The sequence below is a fragment of the Oncorhynchus masou genome, chromosome 23 (assembly GCF_036934945.1).
Source record: "Oncorhynchus masou masou isolate Uvic2021 chromosome 23, UVic_Omas_1.1, whole genome shotgun sequence".
NCBI lineage: Eukaryota > Metazoa > Chordata > Actinopteri > Salmoniformes > Salmonidae > Oncorhynchus > Oncorhynchus masou.
Window position 1 is genome coordinate 52487661 of NC_088234.1, and position 20281 is coordinate 52507941.

Below are 20281 nucleotides of genomic sequence, written 5' to 3' on the forward strand. Positions count from 1 at the left end.
GGAGTCTGCCTGGCAGGTGCATCCTGCATTATTCTAACGTTCTTTTTGTTCCATTGACTACGTTGGAAGAGGATTTATGCCATTCCTGTTTTTCATTAAAGAACTCTGTTTTCTGTTAAAACCGCTTTTGGGTCTTCACTCAAGTACATAACACATCTACCATTCCAGTGTTTAATTGTTATATTGTAATTACTTCGCCACCATGGCCTATTGCCTTAACTTACCTCATTTGCACTCACTGTATATAGACTTTTTGTTTTCTTTTGTTCTACTGTATTATTGACTGTATGTTTTGTTTATTCCATGTGTAACTCTGTGTTGTTGTATGTGTCGAATTGCTATGCTTTATCTTGGACAGGTCGCAGTTGCAAATGAGAACTTGTTCTCAGCTAGCCTACCTGTTTAAATAAAGGTGAAATAAATAAATACATTTTTATGTCTCTGCATGCAGTTTGAAGGAAGTTGAAGATAGCATTATCGTTAGCTTAGCACAATTTCTGGAAGTCAATTGATATGTATTAGCCAGGTATGTATCAAAGCTGTGTGGCTAGCACTTTTTACACTCAGTATTATTTACAAGTATATATACAATTATAATATTTTGAAGCATTTATTTTGTATTAAAAAAAAATAATCTCAGAACTACGCATTTCATTCATCCGCTGTGATGGTGGGCAAACAGAGTCTGAACACATTTGGCCAGCTGAGACAGCAGGACAGTGGCAGTTAATGAGTCCGCTGGATATCAAGTAAGAAAGGTGTGGGAAGAATACATTAACAGAATGCCATTGCCTTTCCAAAGCAATAGTTTTACCTCGCAACCATGACTTAAGATTGTTGAAACTGCTGGAAGTACTTTAAAGCTATTAGCTATCTTACATTAAGTAGCGAGCCAGCTAGCCCACATAGCTACCTAACTGTGGTGAGACATGCTACATCGATGGACTACTATCCCTTGTCCAATATGGTTTGTGTGTGTGCTGTTTGCAAAAACAAACCAAGGACGTGGTTGGTTAAAATGTTTCACAAATTTCCATTGCGGGATCCGGATCAATTTACACTATGGCTAGTTGCTCTGAATATAGGTAACAACACTCCAACCGAGGACCTCAGAAGGTAACTTGTTTTCTCTGAAAGATTTTCGATGGGGGACTTCATGGGAGGATGGAACTGACAAGCCGTTTCATGAGGAATACAGTGGTCCCACCAGTGGGCATTCTACACATGCCAGAACAAAGACTGGGACTAAGTGTGACATTATCTGATTGAATAGCAGCTCTTCTCATGATAAAATGTGATAGGTTTGTCAATTTTATCGTGATTATGCTGTCCATGTCAAGTAGCATGTGTCACACAAAGCAATTTGGATGCAATTTCTGTTGCAGGTGCAAGTTGCAAGTGACAACATCTCAAGCAAATTTGCTGGTACACAAAGCAACTCAAACGCAATTGAAATTGCATGCAACATCCTATCTTGTCATACACCACATCTTGGTTTCACAAATTATTCATTTATCCAACCAGTTTGTAATTGTAACAGCATTTATAAACAAAATGCAGGCTGTATAATTTAGATACCTAACTAGCTCGTGCAGTTTATGATGGACAATCACAGTTGAAACTGGATGGAGAAAGGTCTGGGTTAATTTTAAAAAATTAAATTTTTTGACTGTCAGACCATGTACATAAACCATGAGTAGCCACACTATCTAGTATTCATTATACAATACATATTTGGCATGTCTCTTTTGACCCTGTTTTCAGCAGCACTGACAGCTGTGTTGACATGACAATTTATGTAAACTTTTTCTACTTTCTACTGAAATTGCATACAGTCAGTTGTGTCAGTTGCTTGAAATACGGTTGATTTCTATCTCTTACAATGCATCCAGATTGCTTAGAGTGACATAGTGTGACATTGTGTAACTGTAGAAAAACAACCCCACTAATGTCTCACTCCCCTCAGCTGGTCTCAGACTACTTTGTAGTGTTTGTGACAGTATCCAACAACCTGCTCACCCTGACAGCCTCCATTCTTTCACCACTTAATTTCCCAAAACAGTGTGCCGATAGCAACAATGCTTTTCCGTTGAACTCATGCCTATTTGTGATCAAATGTCATTTTCAGGATTTAAAGCGAAGGTTCAAGTCAATGCTCCATCACATCTGTGGAGTCCATCGCTGGGAAGAGGACAGAGTGGAAGAACACTGTTACCATGGACAGCTAAGAGAGGACCAGCAGAGGAAGCCCTCTACTCAGACGACACTGTTCAAGCACACAGGTTTGTTCCCCATTGAATTAGCACGCATATCAAATGAAACACATAGACACTTTCCTTTTCACAGATGTGAAATGCTTTCTTAGAATCTACTGTGCTCTGATTTGTGTGTAGGTGTTCACAAGCTAAATACTTAGCACGTAATAACTATTTGGTACTAGTCATGCCTATGTTATTTCATGCTCCATTTAAGGTTGTCTCTCTTCTTTTTTACTATGTTTTGCCAGGAATACGTATATGTTGAAATACTGTCAAAAGCGTCTCCACTTCAAAGACTACAGCATGAAAGCCCGAACCCAGTTGACAGTTTTTGACCACAATGAGAATCAGAACCAGAATAGAGGACAAGCCTCAACTGTTGCTGGTTACTATGCCATCAATGTTCTGATTTACACTTTAGCACTTCTTTGGTCATATTGGGATGGTAATGCAATCATTGGCCTGTCCAGACAGATCTATTCTAACAAAAGGCCAGGTGATTGCCCCTCCAAGATAATTTGGATGACTTGGGGAAAGTGGGGGGTTTCTTTGGGGGATGGTGCTCAGAGACACCCTTTCTTTTCTCTGTGGGATGTGTGAAACATCTCTCCACTGCACTTATCTGATCATTTGCATCCAACATGTATCTTGGAGTGCAATGTAGGAAACCAATAAGTGTCCTTGTGTTTTATATTGTATTCACTGGTTTATTTTCTTATCTTTCCTAATTTCAGGCAATCCAAGATACAGCATTGTTGACCCTAAACTCAAAACAGTGGATTGCCCTGCCAAAATATCAGCACACCACTCAAAGATTCAGGAATGACCTGATGTAGCACGTCCTGCAGAAACGCATGGACAAATTAGTGAAATACTGGGAACCAAAATTCTGTGGAAGTGGCCGTCATCTGGCTGCCAACATAGCCCCATCCCAAAACCCAGCAAGGAGGTTATTGCAGCACACACATCAAGATTCAAGAACACTTGAGTGCCATTTTGAGAATGCCCTGTCTATATTGCTCATTATGTGCAGTGATTTACCTTCAGTATTGAAACGTTACTAACACAGTGATCTGACTCTTTTATTTAATACACAAAACTATCGTGTGACACTGTAATAAACCACGTATAGTTGATAGTAACAAAACAGTTGGTACTGGTTCAAATAATGTAATTTATTACTATGACTCGACAGAATTGTAACAAAATAGAATGTAATGGTTTAGAGTGATTTGACAAAATTAGTTGGTTAGGCAATGTCTGGCTGTGAAGAAGAGTTGTTGTAGTGTAATTATAATAGGCCCTTCACATTCTCTGCCTCCTTGAATCCCACATAGACACCTGTTGGCGAGGGATATTTGCAGCGAATGGCACAAACAACACATGAAGCTCATTCAAGCACCGATAAGAAATCAACCTGTGTTGACTAAGAACACAAATTGTTTATTCATGAGTAGCTAGATAAAAATGATCTAATCACAAGAACATTTTTGATTTGATCAGTGCAAAAACTGCAAAAGTGATCATTATCTTTCTTACACTTTGTTAGTGTGTGCCGGGACAAGAAGAATAATGCCACTTACTCGATGGACAGCTTTCGGTCCAGCAGGTCTAGGCTGCTTCTTCCAATTTATTTCCGGGACATGGAAGGATGACTCTATACCACCACGATTGACGAACACAGAAAAGTCCTTGTGATTTGTTACACTGTCGAACGTGCGCTGCGTTCTTCCCTGGAGATATCAAGCCACCCAATCGATAGCAGTAACAAGTCCCACTCTGTGAAGCACAAACACTCATCATCCGTTGTCATGAGTTGTCATTTCCCACAGTTGCACCACCAATCCCGTTTAGACCTGGCTCTCCACACCGCTCCAGTTAGCTTGTGTACCGGCTCCACCACTGATTCAGGCTCAAATAAATACGGCTCTGAAGAAAAATTGTCTTCTTCTACCTCAAAGTCCGACATGATTTTTCAAGTGTTATGATGATTTGCCAATAAGAAAGAAAGTAAGCTAGGTAGCTATGTTAGCTACTACAGTAAGTGACAACAATATTATGGTTCAAATAAAATATACTAATTGATAAAGAAGACAATATTTTTGAAGAAAAAACACTGTATAATCTTTAAAAATGATATCATAAATAGGACTGGTGGAGTTGTTACACATGCAGCAAACAAAAATATATGGAAATGTCTGCTCTACTCAAAATGACAGCCAACTACTTGCAGCATTATCACAAAAATGGATGAGGCAAGTGGAAGGGGGAGAAATTAAGGAGAGTATTTGTTGGCCCTGCATTTAAGACAAAAATTGGTTTAAAAAATTCTGATAAATACAAAAGTAGACCAGTTTAATTCTAGGACCGAAGAATTGATTACAAAATAGTTTGGAAGAGATTTTCGATGTACTGATTCCATGGCACATGGTTTATGAACCGACACACAAAACAATGCTGGGTTCAAAACTTTCAGTTTTTTAATTTACAACCAATAGAATGTTATATATATGGGGGATACAACCATCCCAGCATTGCATATTTTGTGGCAAAGAGACAGAATCATTAGATAATTTGTTTTGGTACTGTCCACATGTAGCTTGTTTTTGGTCACAGGTTCAGGAATGGCTGAAGAATTCCAACATTTACCTGGTGCTGCAAATAGCACTGCTGGGTGATTTAAAAAGTCATAGTCAATTGATTAATAATATAATAATACTCTTAGCAACAATGTCTATCTTTAATTTACAATCTGTAGACACTATATGAGAATATAAAGGTTCAGAACTTTGTGAAACATCACAGCCCAGTGGAAAAATACATTGCAAATAGAAATCAAAACTGGATGGTCTTCAGATATAGATGGGACGAGTTGAGGGTAGCTGAAAGATGGGACTAAAAACAAACAAAAAATAACTATTGTAAAATATATGGTGTCCGTAAAATGTATATAGTATGTATATGCTGGAAGTAGAGACCCAAGTGTTGTTGTCCATTTACTCCAATTAAGGGAGGGGTGGTGGGGTTAGGGGTTATTTTAAAATATATATATTTACCAAAACAATATATGGAGGATTGGAAATTATGCAGACAATTACATTGATGGAAGCCACAATCTATCTGCAATAAAAAAGCTGATCTTCCCCTTAATTAAAAAAAAAAAAAAAACATTTGACCTGCATATACATATCTGGGCATCTAGATTGATGAAAATCTCTTTCAAAAAGCATGTTGGCCTCCCGAGTGGCGCAGTGGTCTAAGGCACTGCATCACAGTGCTAGCTGTGCCACTAAAGATCCTCTTTCGAGTCCAGGCTCTGTCGCAGCCGGCTACGACTATGAGACCCATGGGGCGGTGCACAAGCATCGTCCAGGTTAGGGGAGGGTTTGGCTGGCAGGGATGTTCTTGTCCCATCGCGCACTAGCGACTCCTGTGGCGGGCTGGGCGCAATGCATGTTGACACGGTCGCCAGGGGCACAGTGTTTCCTCTGACACATTGGTGCGGCTGGCTTCCGGGTTAAGCGGGCATTGTGTCAAGAAGCAATGCGGCTTGGTTGGGTTGTGTTTCAGAGGATGCACGGCTCTCGAACTTTGCCTCTCCCGAGTCCATATGGGAATTGCAGCAATGGGACAAGACTGTAACTACCAATTGGAGATGATGGGGAGAAAAAGCGGTAAAAATAAAATATATATATATTTTTTTTTAAATAGCGTGTTGATGAGTTAGTTAATACATTTGCACTATGCTTTATTACAGACAATAGGTTCAGTACACATCACTGCATTCTGTATCAGAAAGTAGGCTGGCTCTCTTTGAAGTCTCCTAGACTGATGCACTACACTCTTTTTGTTTATAAAGCCTTCCTGCAAAAACTTCCGCCGTACCTTACTTCATTGTTAACTTACAGACTTATGAGAATAATTCTCAGGGATGGCCAACTCTGGAGATCCCTTCAATCTTCACTGAGTTAGATTAATCTGATTTGAGTTTTTTTGCACCTTACTTGTGGAGTAATCTCCAAGACTCTAAAAGTGGATGAATTGGTGCCTTTAGGGCAATTCAAAAGAATGATTGAGGACCTTTTTACCGAAGAATGTGTTTGTTTTCTATGATTATGTTTTGCGTTTCATGTATTGATGTGAATATTGACGTGTACAGTTTATAGATGTGTATGTTAATGTGTATCGTGTGTATTGATGTGTATGCAGGGCTCATCTGTAAAAGAGACCTAGGACTCAGCATGACTTCCTTTCAAAATAAAGGTTAAATAAAATGTTTTATCTGAGAGTTTAATTAAAGAGCCTTTTCAGCCAGTCTCAGTCTTCTCTTTCTTCTCTTCAATTCTCAATCAAAACAGTGAACAATGACAAAGCTTAGTTGCTGTGATGATTTTGCTTCCCACTGGTGCAGAGTGCAGAGACAATATTGTCCGTCCACCATGGACTGTTTCCTTGGAAGATAAATGGTAATTGTTTATTTTCCACGTCATTACAGAAAATCACCCAAACAATCATTCTCCACCAGGAAGACTATTGGAGTGACCTGGTATATTTTAGTCTGGTCGTTCTGAGAAAATCATACAGAGAACATGTTCTCATCTATTCATCAATAGATGCGTTATTCTAATCTGGGGCCACAGTCTTCTCATATCTGCTTTCACATATCTCCAACTCAATTGGCTTAGAACCGTCACATTGTCGATAGCCTGCGTCACAATAGCAGGGTTGAAGAAAGGAAAGGGACATTGTGTCCAAGTCCTTGCAGCAGGACACTGAATGGATTTGTCCATCAGCTCAAGAGGGAAAACTGCTTCAAGATTAGACCATCAGATGTTGAATACAAATAGACAAGTAGGTTTATTGATAAAGAATAATAGGTTTTTAGGAAAGCTTTTTTACCATTGCTACCACAACCGTTTCATGCATCTCTGTTGCCAAAGAAGATGTAATTCCTGGGTTGCACTTTAGAAGCACATCAAGGTACCAGCACCTTCCTGAAATAACTCCAAAATGTACCAAACATTTCAGAGGGAGATATACACAGCGCCTACAGCAGCATTGTTTTGACCTGTGTGAGTCTACAGGTAATTTATGTGAGCATCTAAGCAATATGCATCGTTTCTCATTCCTGCTTCACCTCTGATAGCACACCTTAGCACTGGAATAGCCGGGCCTCAACGAGTACCAATAGCCACCAATGCCGCACCCCTGGGGTATATTTTCTCAGAGTCTAATCCATCAATTAAATATACTATTATTTTGATTAGGCAGGTCCTAAAGGAATAATCCACTCAAAAGCTATATTTTTGTATTTTTTTCATTAGTCCAATGTGATACCGTCCCAAAATGTTTTGCATGACAGCAATCAAGTTTTCAAGATAAAGGACTTTTACATCATCATGATGATGTGGCAAGTGACAATTAGCTTTTTGAAAGTCTTATATCTTGAAAACTAGATTACTGACACGCAAAACATTTTGGGACTGCATCAACAGTGGACTAACAAATATCGTTTTTTAGTGGATTATTATCCTATGATGCCAAGAACAAATGTATTTCAAAATAACAAAATACCATATTTTGTCCTCCTAAAGCTGCTTCCTGTTTGTGTTATCAAAATACGAACAACGTCAGTGTGTTAAATAGACGTATTAAGGAAAAGTCAAGGACAGAGAGGGACATGACTTTTAAAATGACAGAGATATGTAAATGCTTTATTCACATGGCATTCAAAAGCCGTCGTTGGCGGTTCTACTGTCCTACAAATTATTTGCAATGTTTGTGTAGATAGAACGAGGTAGCTGATTCTCATAAGCCTCATCCTCTGACAGCTCGGGTACGACACTTCCCCCCTTGAGGCAAAGTGGAACAATCATCAAAACTCTGCTCCAAAAAAATAACCCTGGTGCCACAGTAACAATTCTTCTGGCTTTGGCAGCTTATGACGAGTGTCTTGGTGTAGTGTGGTGAGAGAAAGCATCCCACTCTTTACAGAAACACCAATGAATCTGACTTAGAAGTTTCCTATCTCAGCGGGGGCTACATGTCTATAAACCCATGTGGGAAATAGCTCATTAAGACAAGCAACCAACCATGGTTCAAATCGCTGTGAAAAAGAGTGAAATGCGAAAAGTTTGAGTGGAAACTTTGCATTCACTCGTTTCAATAGTGACTCAAAACACATTCAATGTTCCCTACGGTTTAGCTGTTCTTGTGGGATACTAACAGTTTAATCAAAAAAATATGCACAGACACATGAACAGGTGCACACGCATTCACAAACACACATAGACACACACACTTACCTTTTGTCTAGTTGAATCTTAATGATGACTCACATGTTATTTTCACTATCATGTATTTCCCTGAGGGAGAGATGCTAGTTCATATTACCATGCCTGTTTCCGCATTCACAAATATTAGCATAGAAATGTCCATCAAACATTGTTTAAAGAGACAGCTGCAGGGTTATTCTCTCACTGTAATTCTGGAGGTCTCTTTCTCTCCCTGTCTTTTCTTTCTCTCTCCCTTTCCCTCCTCTCGTCCTCCACAGCGCACTCTTACTAGGTGTGTTAACTATTTCAGCCACCTGAAATCCTGATGCAGCCTCTGGCTCACATACATTTATAAACCCTCTCAGATATAAAGTCATACGCAAGCACAGATCTGTATACGCACACACCATCTGCAGTCTGGCTAGGGTCTGAGTGACCATAACCCCCACAGTACTGATCACCCCGATCCCCTTAACCCCCTCACCTCTGTCCCTCCACTGTTCCTCGCAGGAGAGGGTTACCATGGCAGCCAATGGAAGCTGAGGGCTTTTGATTACCACTCATAGAGGACTGTGTAAAAACATCTTCCTCCTCATCCTCACTTTCCATCTTGTTGTCTCTCGCCATATCTCTCTCTGTATCTTTCTCGCTCTCATCTCTCATTTTAACTTACCTCTATCTCTTTTTTTCATTGTCTGCAGCTCTCTGACCCCCCATCTCTATTTCTTTCTCTCTCTCTCATCTCTCTTTCGAGGGCAGACACACCAACATAAAGACTCCTGTGTGTGGTGATATGAGATGTTTGTGACAAGTGGAGACACAAAAACACAGGATAACTCCTTCCGAGAGTCTGCCAGTGCTCTCCTTTCACTACCTCCCTCAATTCTGAGTGCCCTCTTCTCCACCAGAGTCCCCATTTAGTCACACTGCGGGAGAATATACCAATGTTTACAATATCCAAATTGCTATGGATTTCAAATAGCACTATCATTTCCTATAGAATGGTTAAAAACAAATGTACATCAGGGAGAAGACGAGCCCCAATCACACAAGCATTTGCAAATTAGTGGACATGTGATTGAGTGGGACACATTATCAGTGATGCCTGCTTTAATCAAGTCGATATTAAATCATTTTACCCTTGCTCATACTTTAGTTCTTTAAGGCTAAAAAACATGATTAGTATTCTGGGTCAACCTCTCTGTGAGCAGAGCAGGCAGTCTGAGAAGGACAAGGAGAGGAGACAGTTTAACATTGTAACAGCTCGCTGCTGAAACTACAAGGTCAGTGTCATATGGAGGTTGACTATAGTCTGAAACTCACCACTCAACTGCCTGTTGACATGGAGAACATGAAATATGTTGTTTAAACATGTATGTGGAAGTGTTCTGGGAAGTCTTTTTGTGGTTCATAACCGATTGTATAAACTCTGCACATACATTAATGTGTGGTATACAGGGTTGGGTAGGTTACTTTCTAAATGTAATCGTTTACAGTTACAATTTACCTGTCCAAAATTGTAATCAATAATATACTTTTTAGATTACCCAAACTCAGTAATGTAATCTGATTACATTCATTTACTTTTAGATTACTTTCCCCTTAAGCAACGTTAGAAGAAGACAAACATTTATGTTACCAATTGAACGACATCTACTGTAGAATAATATTGCAGAATAATTCAACGTTAAAGTTTACATAGCTCAAATGTTACTTTAAGAGTTGGTTATGTAGGCTTCTTCTAACCCATTGCTTTATACTACGTATAATAATACGATTCAATTATATCTTTATAAACCTTTAATAAACCTTTATCTTTAAAAACCAAAGTCTATCAGAATTTCAGTCATTCCAATAAATGTTATACCCCTTGATCTTCAAGAATAGGACTTGGAAATATGGTATAGTATAGATTAGTATGGTATAGTATAGATTAGCGTAATTGATTTACCTGAGCATAATCCCAACACTAAGAACTCATTAGCCAGCCCTACTCTGTAGTTTATGATTTTGTCGTAATGGAGGACTAATTGGGCTCATTGATTTGAGTTGAAAATTAAATGCTGCGCTCATGGAATGGCATACTCCTTTTTTATTTCTTTTTTATTTTACCCCTTTTTCTCCCCAATTTCATGGTATCCAATTGTTGTATTAGCTACTATCTTGTCTCATCGCTACAACTCCCGTACGGGCTGGGGAGAGACGAAGGTTGAAAGTCATGCGTCCTCCGATACACAACCCAACCAGCCGTACTCGCCAGCCGCGCCAATGTGTCGGGGGGGTACACCGTGCACCTGGCAACCTTGGTTAGCGCGCACTGTTCCTAGGCCGTCATTGAAAATAAGAATTTGTTCTTAACTGACTTGCCTAGTAAAATAAAGGTAAAATAAAAAATAAAAATATAATAGAGACACACATGTGAAGACACATACATTAACTTACTTAAACACACACACAGAGCCCCTCCCAGCCTCACACATACACAGGAATCTGCCACAGAATTCCAAACAACAAGTTTTATGATTTAAACAGTGAGTCCCTAGTGAAGCTACCACTGTCAGTAGAAAAGTTCCAGTGTTTAGTTTCATGCCTGTTCTCCTGAGGTCAAACCTGTAACTTCCAACTCCTGTCATAACAAAAGCCCAGTAATTTTGGACAGGGTGAACTGAGAGAAAGCCCAAGCAGGGAACGATGAGTCTCACTAAACTGTCCAAACCTACTAATAGAGATTAGACAGACAGACAGACAGACAGACAGACAGACAGACAGACAGACAGACAGACAGACAGACAGACAGACAGACAAGAGCTTGGTCATTCACTGAGGAAAGGCTTTTCATACAGCTCAACTCTCCAAACAATGGAGCCTCTAAAAATGACAACACACCATTGCAGCCTGACAAAGGTTCATTTTGAGTTATATGTTGGTTTATGTGATCAAATCCACAATAGCCTAGAAAAAGGGTCAGGAATCTACATTACACAAGGATTACAGGTAGAGAGAAAATATGAATCATAGTATCATAATATCACTGGGGGAATTTCTCTTTAAAGTCAGAGTTTAGCTGGAAACACTGTAGAGTGGCAGATATCATGTACCATACAATAAGAAACATATGAACTGAGAATAGCCCTGGAGTGATTTGGCTAGCTTTAAGCATTGTCTTCGGCTCAATTGTATTTGACTGTAGTCTCAAATCTATTCATATTTAATACTCAATGTATTTATATTTGATAAGCTGATGTTCCTTCAGTGTGTATATTTAATTATAAGTCTACATGATCGTGACAATCTCTCTCTCTTCTAACCCCCCCCCCCCCCCCTCCCTCTCTGCCAGACCCAAATCCCTCTAACCTTACAGCATGGCATGTGATAATGAGTGTTAGACGTCAAACAAAGAGAGATCTCTGCAAACCTGTAGTCTGTACTTCAACATAGAGACCAACACTCTTGGATTTATGTAACACTTTATGCAGCGATGTATGTGGTGCTTTTCCAGATGCTCAAAGAGGCATGACATTGTAATTTAGTATTTCTTAAGAAAAGCCATCATCTATAATAACAGCACTCTTGTGAAACAGTTATTGTCCTCAACTTCGCATATTGCTTCATGATTATGCCATGTAATCCACAGATATGCAATTATGTTTCATGTTGTCGGTACATTTAAAGGAGGGAGGCGGTGGGCGGTAGCAGGTTGGGTTTGTATTATGGAGAATCTTTATTGACAGGCTCATTTCACATCTGAAGAAATGCTCCTCAAATGCCAAGTCATAATTACACGTGCAAATTATACTTAAAGGAGCGCACACTGGAATAATCCCTTAGAAGAACATGTACATATGCATTCCTAGATGCTTCATAATGGCAGCACAATGAATTGGTTGATTAGATAACACACACACACAGACTTCCTCATGCGCCTAGATAAATTCAACAGGTCTTGTGTGTGAGCAGTGGTTGTGGGAGACATGTGAGTGGGAGTGTAGGGAGTCAGGGGACTGTGATGGTTGAGACACTCTGTAACTGTTGTGTAGTAGATCTAATCCCTTAGATACTCAGCCCCAACCCTCCCTTAGAACTCCTCACCATGGCAACAGAGCCATGAGATCCAACACTTTGGAGGAACCAGAGGAACAGGTAGGAGGTGGCAGACTGACTGATAGCGTGACGGCCTCCTCACCTCTCATCTTTCCATTCCTCACCTATCTCACTTCTTTTCTGCCCCTCACCTCTCCCTTCTCATCACTTTCCCCCTCATGCCCCCCCGCATCTCTCCTCTCAGCTCACCCTTCAACTCTCTTCCCCCAACCCCCTTCCTCCCATTTTCTCCTCCAATCTCAGCCATCACCTCAGGGACTCTATATCCTTCACACCTTGGCCACTGCACATCCTAGGGGCTTAGTCACCAGCCACCACCTCATGAAAATCCATCAACTGTGTGAGTAATTGATTAATGAATCAATAGTTGTTAAGTTAAGTGATTTAAGGGATTGTATGTGAAGCTGACTGGGACCTGTCAATTAAACTGTTTCAGATACAACATTCTTCAGCTGTGGTGTACAGAAGTGTACAGTACGTGCGTATGGTGCAAACGTGTGAGAAGAGAGTGCTTGCATCCCTTGTAAATGTCCTTACACACAGTTCTATGTCGATCCCGTGTTATTCATATCCAACCCTACAGCTCCAGCCTGTACCCATTTCCTCTTTGCTCCATAAACACACATTCCTCATTCTGACACACTCTCATAACACACACAGGCTCACTGAAATATGGACACAGACTTAGAAACCTTTCTGTCGGTGTATGTATACATTCATGTGTGTAGGCCTGTGATGATAAAACCTGAGGTGAAAACTAAAGCACAACCATTAGGAGGAAAAAAAATGGTGAGCTGCATGTCAAATGCACCACTTTGGGTGTTCTGAGCTACTCAACCAGAGTAAAATCCAACGTGTTGTGGCTAGAGGGCTGTTTCACCTTGACTGGAACAATGCTATCAGTGTGTTCCTTGCTTCTGCTAGAACATAACAGGGTGATTCCTTCCTATGTCTACTGAGGGATGACTCACCATCCGGCAGATCCTGACTGACTCCACATTGAGCTCTCACTCTGTCTGTCTGTCTGTCTGTCTGTCTGTCTGTCTGTCTGTCTGTCTGTCTGTCTGTCTGTCTGTCTGTCTGTCTGTCTGTCTGTCTGTCTGTGTGTGTGTGTGTGTGTGTGTGTGTGTGTGTGTGTGTGTGTGTGTGTGTGTGTGTGTGTGTGTGTGTGTGTGTGTGTGTGTGTGTGTGTGTGTGCATGTCACAATGTAAGTATTTTGGTGTGAGTGTTTAGACAGCGATATAGGGTTGGTGTGTGTAGACTCACTCTTGACAGTTGCTGTCCTGGTACAGTTGTAGAGTATGGCCAGCTCTCCAAACACCTTCCCAGGTCCCATGGTGCACAGCTTCACACTCTCCTTTGTCACCTCCACCCTACCATCTGAAAAACACACACACACTTTTAATATATCTGGAAATACACGTACAAATACACACACTTAATAATATAACTGAAAATACAGTTATATATCCCTTGTACTTGACTTCGCACATCATCGTGGCCCATCTAACAAAGTACATCAGTGCAGGATGCTAATAAACTGATAGACTAGAGGTTCAATCTCTGTATGGATCACATACTATTATCCCCTAATTTGCATGACTAAGCAGTAAGATACAGCATAAAGTCGACTGTGAAATCACACAGTTCACAATGGCTTGGCATTCAGCAGCAACAGTATGACAGATCAATATAAAATATTAAACCCAAACCAAGGAAATAGTTCAGAGACAACGGGTTATGTCCTGAAATTGTGCAGTTTAAGTACATCCTTTCTGTGTAATTGGGGCCTGTGATGGGTGATGGGTGTGATTGCCCAGCCTGTTTGTCTGTGATTGGAGAAAAGTATAGATATTGTGTTTGGATGCACCTCATCACGGAAATATCCATACTCCAGAGGAACTAGAGCTCTGATTGGGTAAGAAAAGGGGAATTGGGAAAAAAGACTGTGGTGATTGGCAGGTACCTGATGAAAATAACTGAAGCAGAAGATTAGAGAGGAGGTGAGAAAAGGAGAAGAGAGAATAGTGAGTCACATTCTGGAAGTTGAACTTTCAGAAGCTCTAGTCCCAAACACCTGTCAGAGTTTGTGATAATACAAGGATGACAGACATGCGTATGTGATGTACACATCTCACCACCTCCAAAAAACAGAACTTTCACTTTGCAAAATAATTACATTTATTTATTTTTTACTTTTATTTTTTTAGTCTTTACTGCTCAGCAAGAACATGGGGTATGGACATAGGTGCGTGTTTATGTGTGTGTGTGCATGTGTACAACTGCTAAAACTCTGTGTTCCACTTAACTCTTTGCACTGCCCTCCTTCAAAGCTCACTTTGTGTTACGACCTTTGTGTAAACTCATCCTCTTTCGCTAAGCAGACAGAGACAGCTAGAGAAGAGAATAAACCAGAATGCTCCACCATAAAAAACACATTACCTCTTATATGTTTAGTTACCTATTTGGGGGACTTTAAGCGGTTCTGGACTGGTTCCAACTAACATTTTTGTGTACAAAGTGCTCTGTGAACGCTCTCCACTCCCACTCAGCAGAGTTGACTTGAAGTGTCAGGTTTCAGACCCAATATTTGCATAGGGAGTGACGTGTCATATTTTCTGGCCTATCCAGTCAAAGAATCAATTTGCTCTTCCTCTGAGCGATGGAGCTCAGTCTGGATGACAGTATATTATGCAAGGCGACAGTTGAGCGAATCCAAAAGTTTAGGGTTCATCTCGCTGTGATATTCTCAGACGGATTTAGTGTTCTCAACATGAAAAACATGGTGCCTCAGCAAAGCTCAGTGGATGTTTAGGAGAAAATACTAGTATGATAATATTTATTTTACAGTTATTTTACAGTTATAAGAGAGGTACAATCTTATAGTCAATTCGATTTGTATTATTTTTTTAAATAATTTCAGTCAATTCAAGCCCTATTGCCCCACTTTTGTTGAATAGGAAAAAAATGTTATTTGTACAATATTTGTACAATGTAATTGAGCTTGTGTCCTTAAAAGTGAGTACACCTCAGCAATGTGTAAATATTTTTACAGGAAAGATGAGTTCCAGACCTTTCTAAAACTAACAAATTATTGTTTATGGCCATCTCATGAAAATAATTATGCTTCGCTACGTCTATTTAGGCAGAAATCAACATTTTCCCGAATATTAAACACTGCAATGGTTCACCCCACGCTATCATTGCATTCTAATCAAACCGAAGGCTAGCCAACAAACCACCATGGCTCAGTCTGTAAGGACAGATGCTGGGAGACGAGAAGCAAGTACAGGGAGTGAACACATAATAAATAACCGACATAAAACAAACAATGACAGCATCTGGACAAGGGAATCATAACGACAATAAGACTGACACAGGGAACAAACTGAGGAACAGACAGATATAGAGGGGACAATCAACAAAGTTAAGGGGTCCAGGTGAGTCCAATATTGCGGTGATGCACGTAATGGTGATGATAGGTGTGCATAATGACGGGCAGCCTGGCACCCTTGAGCGCCAGAGAGGGGGAACAGGCATGACAGTACCCTGCCCCCCCTCTAGGGGTGCCACGCGACGTCCCACCTGGGTGAGCCTGACAGGCCGGCCGAGACATGGGAGTTGGATGAACCAGTTGAGGTGTGGAAGCCCGACAAGCCGGCTGAGACGTGGGAGCCTGACGAGCCGGCTGAGGCGTAAAAGCCTGATGAACCGGCTGAGACGTGGGAGCCTGACGAGCCGGCTGAGGCGTAAAAGCCTGATGAACCGGCTGAGACGTGGGAACCTGACGAGCCGGCTGAGGCGTAAAAGCCTGATGAACCGGCTGAGGCGTGGGAGCCTGGCAAACTGGCTAAGGCATGACGTGGGGTGGAAGCCAGACGAGCCAACCCGAGGAACCCCCGGTTTCTTCGGCAGCGACCGCGGACCCGACTTCACCAACCAAAACAAAAACTTGCTTTGTATGCATTCTGCAAGGTCAGGCGCTGGTAGATGAGAAGCAAGTACAGGGAGTAAACATAAAGTAAATAACTGCCATGAAACAAACACGGACAGCGTCTGGACAAGGGAAAATTACGACAATAATGAGGAACAGACAGATAAAGAGGGGGCAATCAAGAAAGTGAAGGAGTCCAGATGAGTCCAATATTGCCTTGATGCACATAATGATGGTGACAGGTGTGCGTAATGATGGGCAGCCTGGTGCCCTTGAATGCCAGGGAGGGGGAGTGGGAACAGGCATGCACAGTCTGTTGAAAACGCATAATATTCCAATGTCACTCCTGACGCAGCACTGACTTTGTCCACAGTATATAAAACTCCCATTTAACCCCTTAGTTATTCTGATCGAACATATCAAACTCCCATTAACTCCTAAACACAGAGTTGCTACTTTAATACATAGGCTATGTAGTTGTCTATAAGAAGGAAACATAGGTAGTTTAAACAATAATCTGAACTGCTGGAAATTTGTTTTTTGCAGTCTATGGACCATGAAGGTCAAAATATTTATTATTATGCAGCGATGTGAGAAGACACTTGAACTCATAGGCTATATCCAGTGGATATAAAATGTCCAAGTAAATTGGTACCCTAGCCTAGATGATAACATTCTATGCAGACAGGTGACAGGTGAATCCAATTCAATATTCTATGGTAATAGAAGCAGTCAGTCAGTTCAGTATGTTTTGGGTGAGTTCATCTGATGACATAATGTATGATTACTGTGCGTTATAGGCAAATAATGCACTAGAACAGTGGTTCGCAAACTCGAGTGTGCATGGGTCAGCATTTCTATTATTATTATGTTTTAAAGGAACTCAGTCTGGCTTTAAACTTACTCTTGAACGTTGTAACAGTAGAATGCACAAGGTGCAATTTCGAAATCGGGTAGTGCAGCATCAGTTCCTCTTGTCATGTTAGTCTTTGCATACCTTAATAAAGCGCTATTGATAACTTGTCAGAAATGTCCAGATCAACTAGCCCATGTCAAGCACTATTTTTTATAGGTTAATTTAGCCCATAGATATTGTTGTATTTTGTTTCACTCAAATATCACATGAATACACATCAGGCATGGAAAAATGTATAGAATTGCAAGAACATAAGCTTTAAAACTACAACATTTTCTTTGCACCCCATGACAAAATGTGTAGAATTATTTTTAAACCTGCAAAATTACCTCCACCAACAAGAGGGTTGAGAACCCTTTGTCTCATGAACAGTGCTTGTGCTCATAGAAACAGATATGGCATGTGTGTGCTGGGGGTGGCGCGGGATGTTCCACAATGATGGAAGGGTGGCGGGGAGTGAAAAAGTTTGGGAACCCCACTCTAAAATACTCTTCAAGTATTCAACAATGAAATAATACCCGAGGGGTATTTAGTATTTAAGCAATAAGGCATGAGAACCTGGTGATTATCATGTAAAAATTCCTGAGTAATGTAATGAATACTCAGGGAGAAAAAGGTGTAGATTCACGCTCAGAGCGCGGCAGGTGTTTATTTCGCCTTCACAGAAGGCAGGAATCGTGATCACAGGCAGGCAATGGTCATACACAGGTATGCAAACAGGCAGGTGGAAGGTGAACCTTACAAGTAAGGGCTGTTCTTAGGCCTGAGGGAAGGACTGTTATTAGGTCAGGGTTCGAGGGCCTTAATGCTTTTCTAAAACGGTTGCCAACATACTTGTAAAAATATTCATGACATTTCTTCAGTAAAAAGCATTATTTTAATGAGTACATTTGTTTTTGCATTCTGAAGTTGCAGGCTGGTTGTTAGTTATTTTCTAACCTCTTCAGAAACCAAGTTTCCCTAAAACGGGAAGCTTGGGGAAGTTCCATGGCAGAAATCAGCTAAAGAGGGGTGGTAACCTGGTCTAAATCAGTGACGCCTCGTAACACGTCACACCAATCAACTGCCTTGCTTGGGCAGAGCTCCAAAGGTGCTCACCAGATTAGTGCTACAGGATCAACAGTGCAAATAATTTCAACAAAACAAGCACTGGTGACAATTTCTATTTTAATGTTTAAAGCACACTGGTTTTCACAGCATTTCTAAGTTATTTCAAGGTGAGCTAAAGCTGCAGCATGAGGGGAGAAATGGTCTACAATGCTGGCCATATCAATATTTTTTGTTTAGATGTTTCTGAAGTGATATTTGTCTGAAAAGGCGACCATGAGGGACAAGAAGTGGCTAGCAACAATAAGGTTTGTTTTGGGAAAAACCAGCTAACCTAGGTGTAACTAATTATACCTTGTCTACTGGTATCATTTTAAATTGAGCTATTCTCTGCTTCAGATGACAGATGCCCATACGGCCAGCAATGCCATCAAACTGTAGGCCAATGGCTGCATGGACGATGCATCCTATATGATAAACTGGAAAATCGATTCACATAGCATATACTGTGAGAGAGTGACAATCAAATAAATCAGATTGGAGAACTTACAACTAGACAAAAGGAAGAATTTGAGAATACAACACAGAAACACAGACACATGAAATACATAACTGCACTTTATTACATGATTGTGTTATGTGATTAATCAACATCCACACTAGTTCATTTTGAATAATAGTTTAAACACTGCACTTCAAAGAAGCAACACTTCATCACTTCAAAATGTACAAATAAGCTAACTTGTATGTAAAGATTATGTCACACCCTGATCTGTTTCACCTGTCATTGTGATTGTCCCACCCCCTCCAGGTGTCGCCCATCTCCCCCATTATCCCCCGTGTATTTATACCTGTGTTCTCTGTTTGTCTGTTGCCAGTTTGACTTGTTTGTCAATTAAACCAGCGTTTTTGTCTCAACTCCTGCTTCTCCCCAGTCTCTCTTTTTCACACCCTCCTGGTTTTGACCCTTGCCTGCCCCTGACCCTGAGCCTGCCTGCCGTCCTGTACCTTGCCCCACCTCTGGATTACCGACCTCTGACTGACCCGACCCTGAGCCTGCCTGCCGTCCTGTACTTTTCCCCCGCTACCCTGGATATTGACCCCTGCCTGCCTTGATCTGTTGTTTGCCTGCCGTCTTGCTGTAATAAGCATTGTTACTTCGACACAGTCTGCATCTGGGTCTTACCTTCAAACCTGATAGATTAGACATCTTAGTGTAAACAGCAATATATAATTGAGTAGTAACAAGTAGGCTATTATTACTAAAGCATCATTTCAGGTGAACAAAAAAACTCCATAACAGCGGTGGCCAACCTTGCTCCACAGATCTCTGATCTACTGGGTGAGCAGACTTCAGGTGTGAAACAGAACCCTGCACACCCAGCAGACCTCGAGCAGGGTTGGCCTGCTGCAATTGTAATAGGTTGATACATTGTGTTTGATGTTTAAATGTATTTTTGTATATAACATGTGCTAACATAGGTAGGCCTACAGTACACATATAACCCATGGTATAGGATATACCCTTAGTCTCTAGGGACATTCATTGAGACCTCTCTCTTCAGCTGAAAACAGGCTTTCACAGCTTTCCATATCTGAGGACAGAAAGCATCACAAAGAAGCAGGCTTCATTATACTCAGACAGCACTGAATATTACAGTGCCTTCAGAAAGTATTCATACCCCTTGACGTATTCCACATTTTGTTGTGTTAAATTAAATATTTTTTTTCTCACCCATCTACAAACAA

The 20281-nt window shown here is 40.8% G+C and overlaps 1 protein-coding gene across 2 annotated transcripts in view; it reads right to left on the bottom strand.

The window, feature by feature from the left end:
* The window catches only part of LOC135511026 (cGMP-dependent protein kinase 1-like), a 142698-nt gene that overhangs the window by 61674 nt on the left and 60743 nt on the right, over positions 1–20281 (bottom strand). For both annotated transcript variants that reach the window (XM_064932484.1, XM_064932483.1), the window contains exon 3: positions 13902–14015. In XM_064932484.1, coding sequence (XP_064788556.1) covers positions 13902–14015 — 114 coding nt within the window. The remainder of the gene's footprint in view (positions 1–13901; positions 14016–20281) is intronic.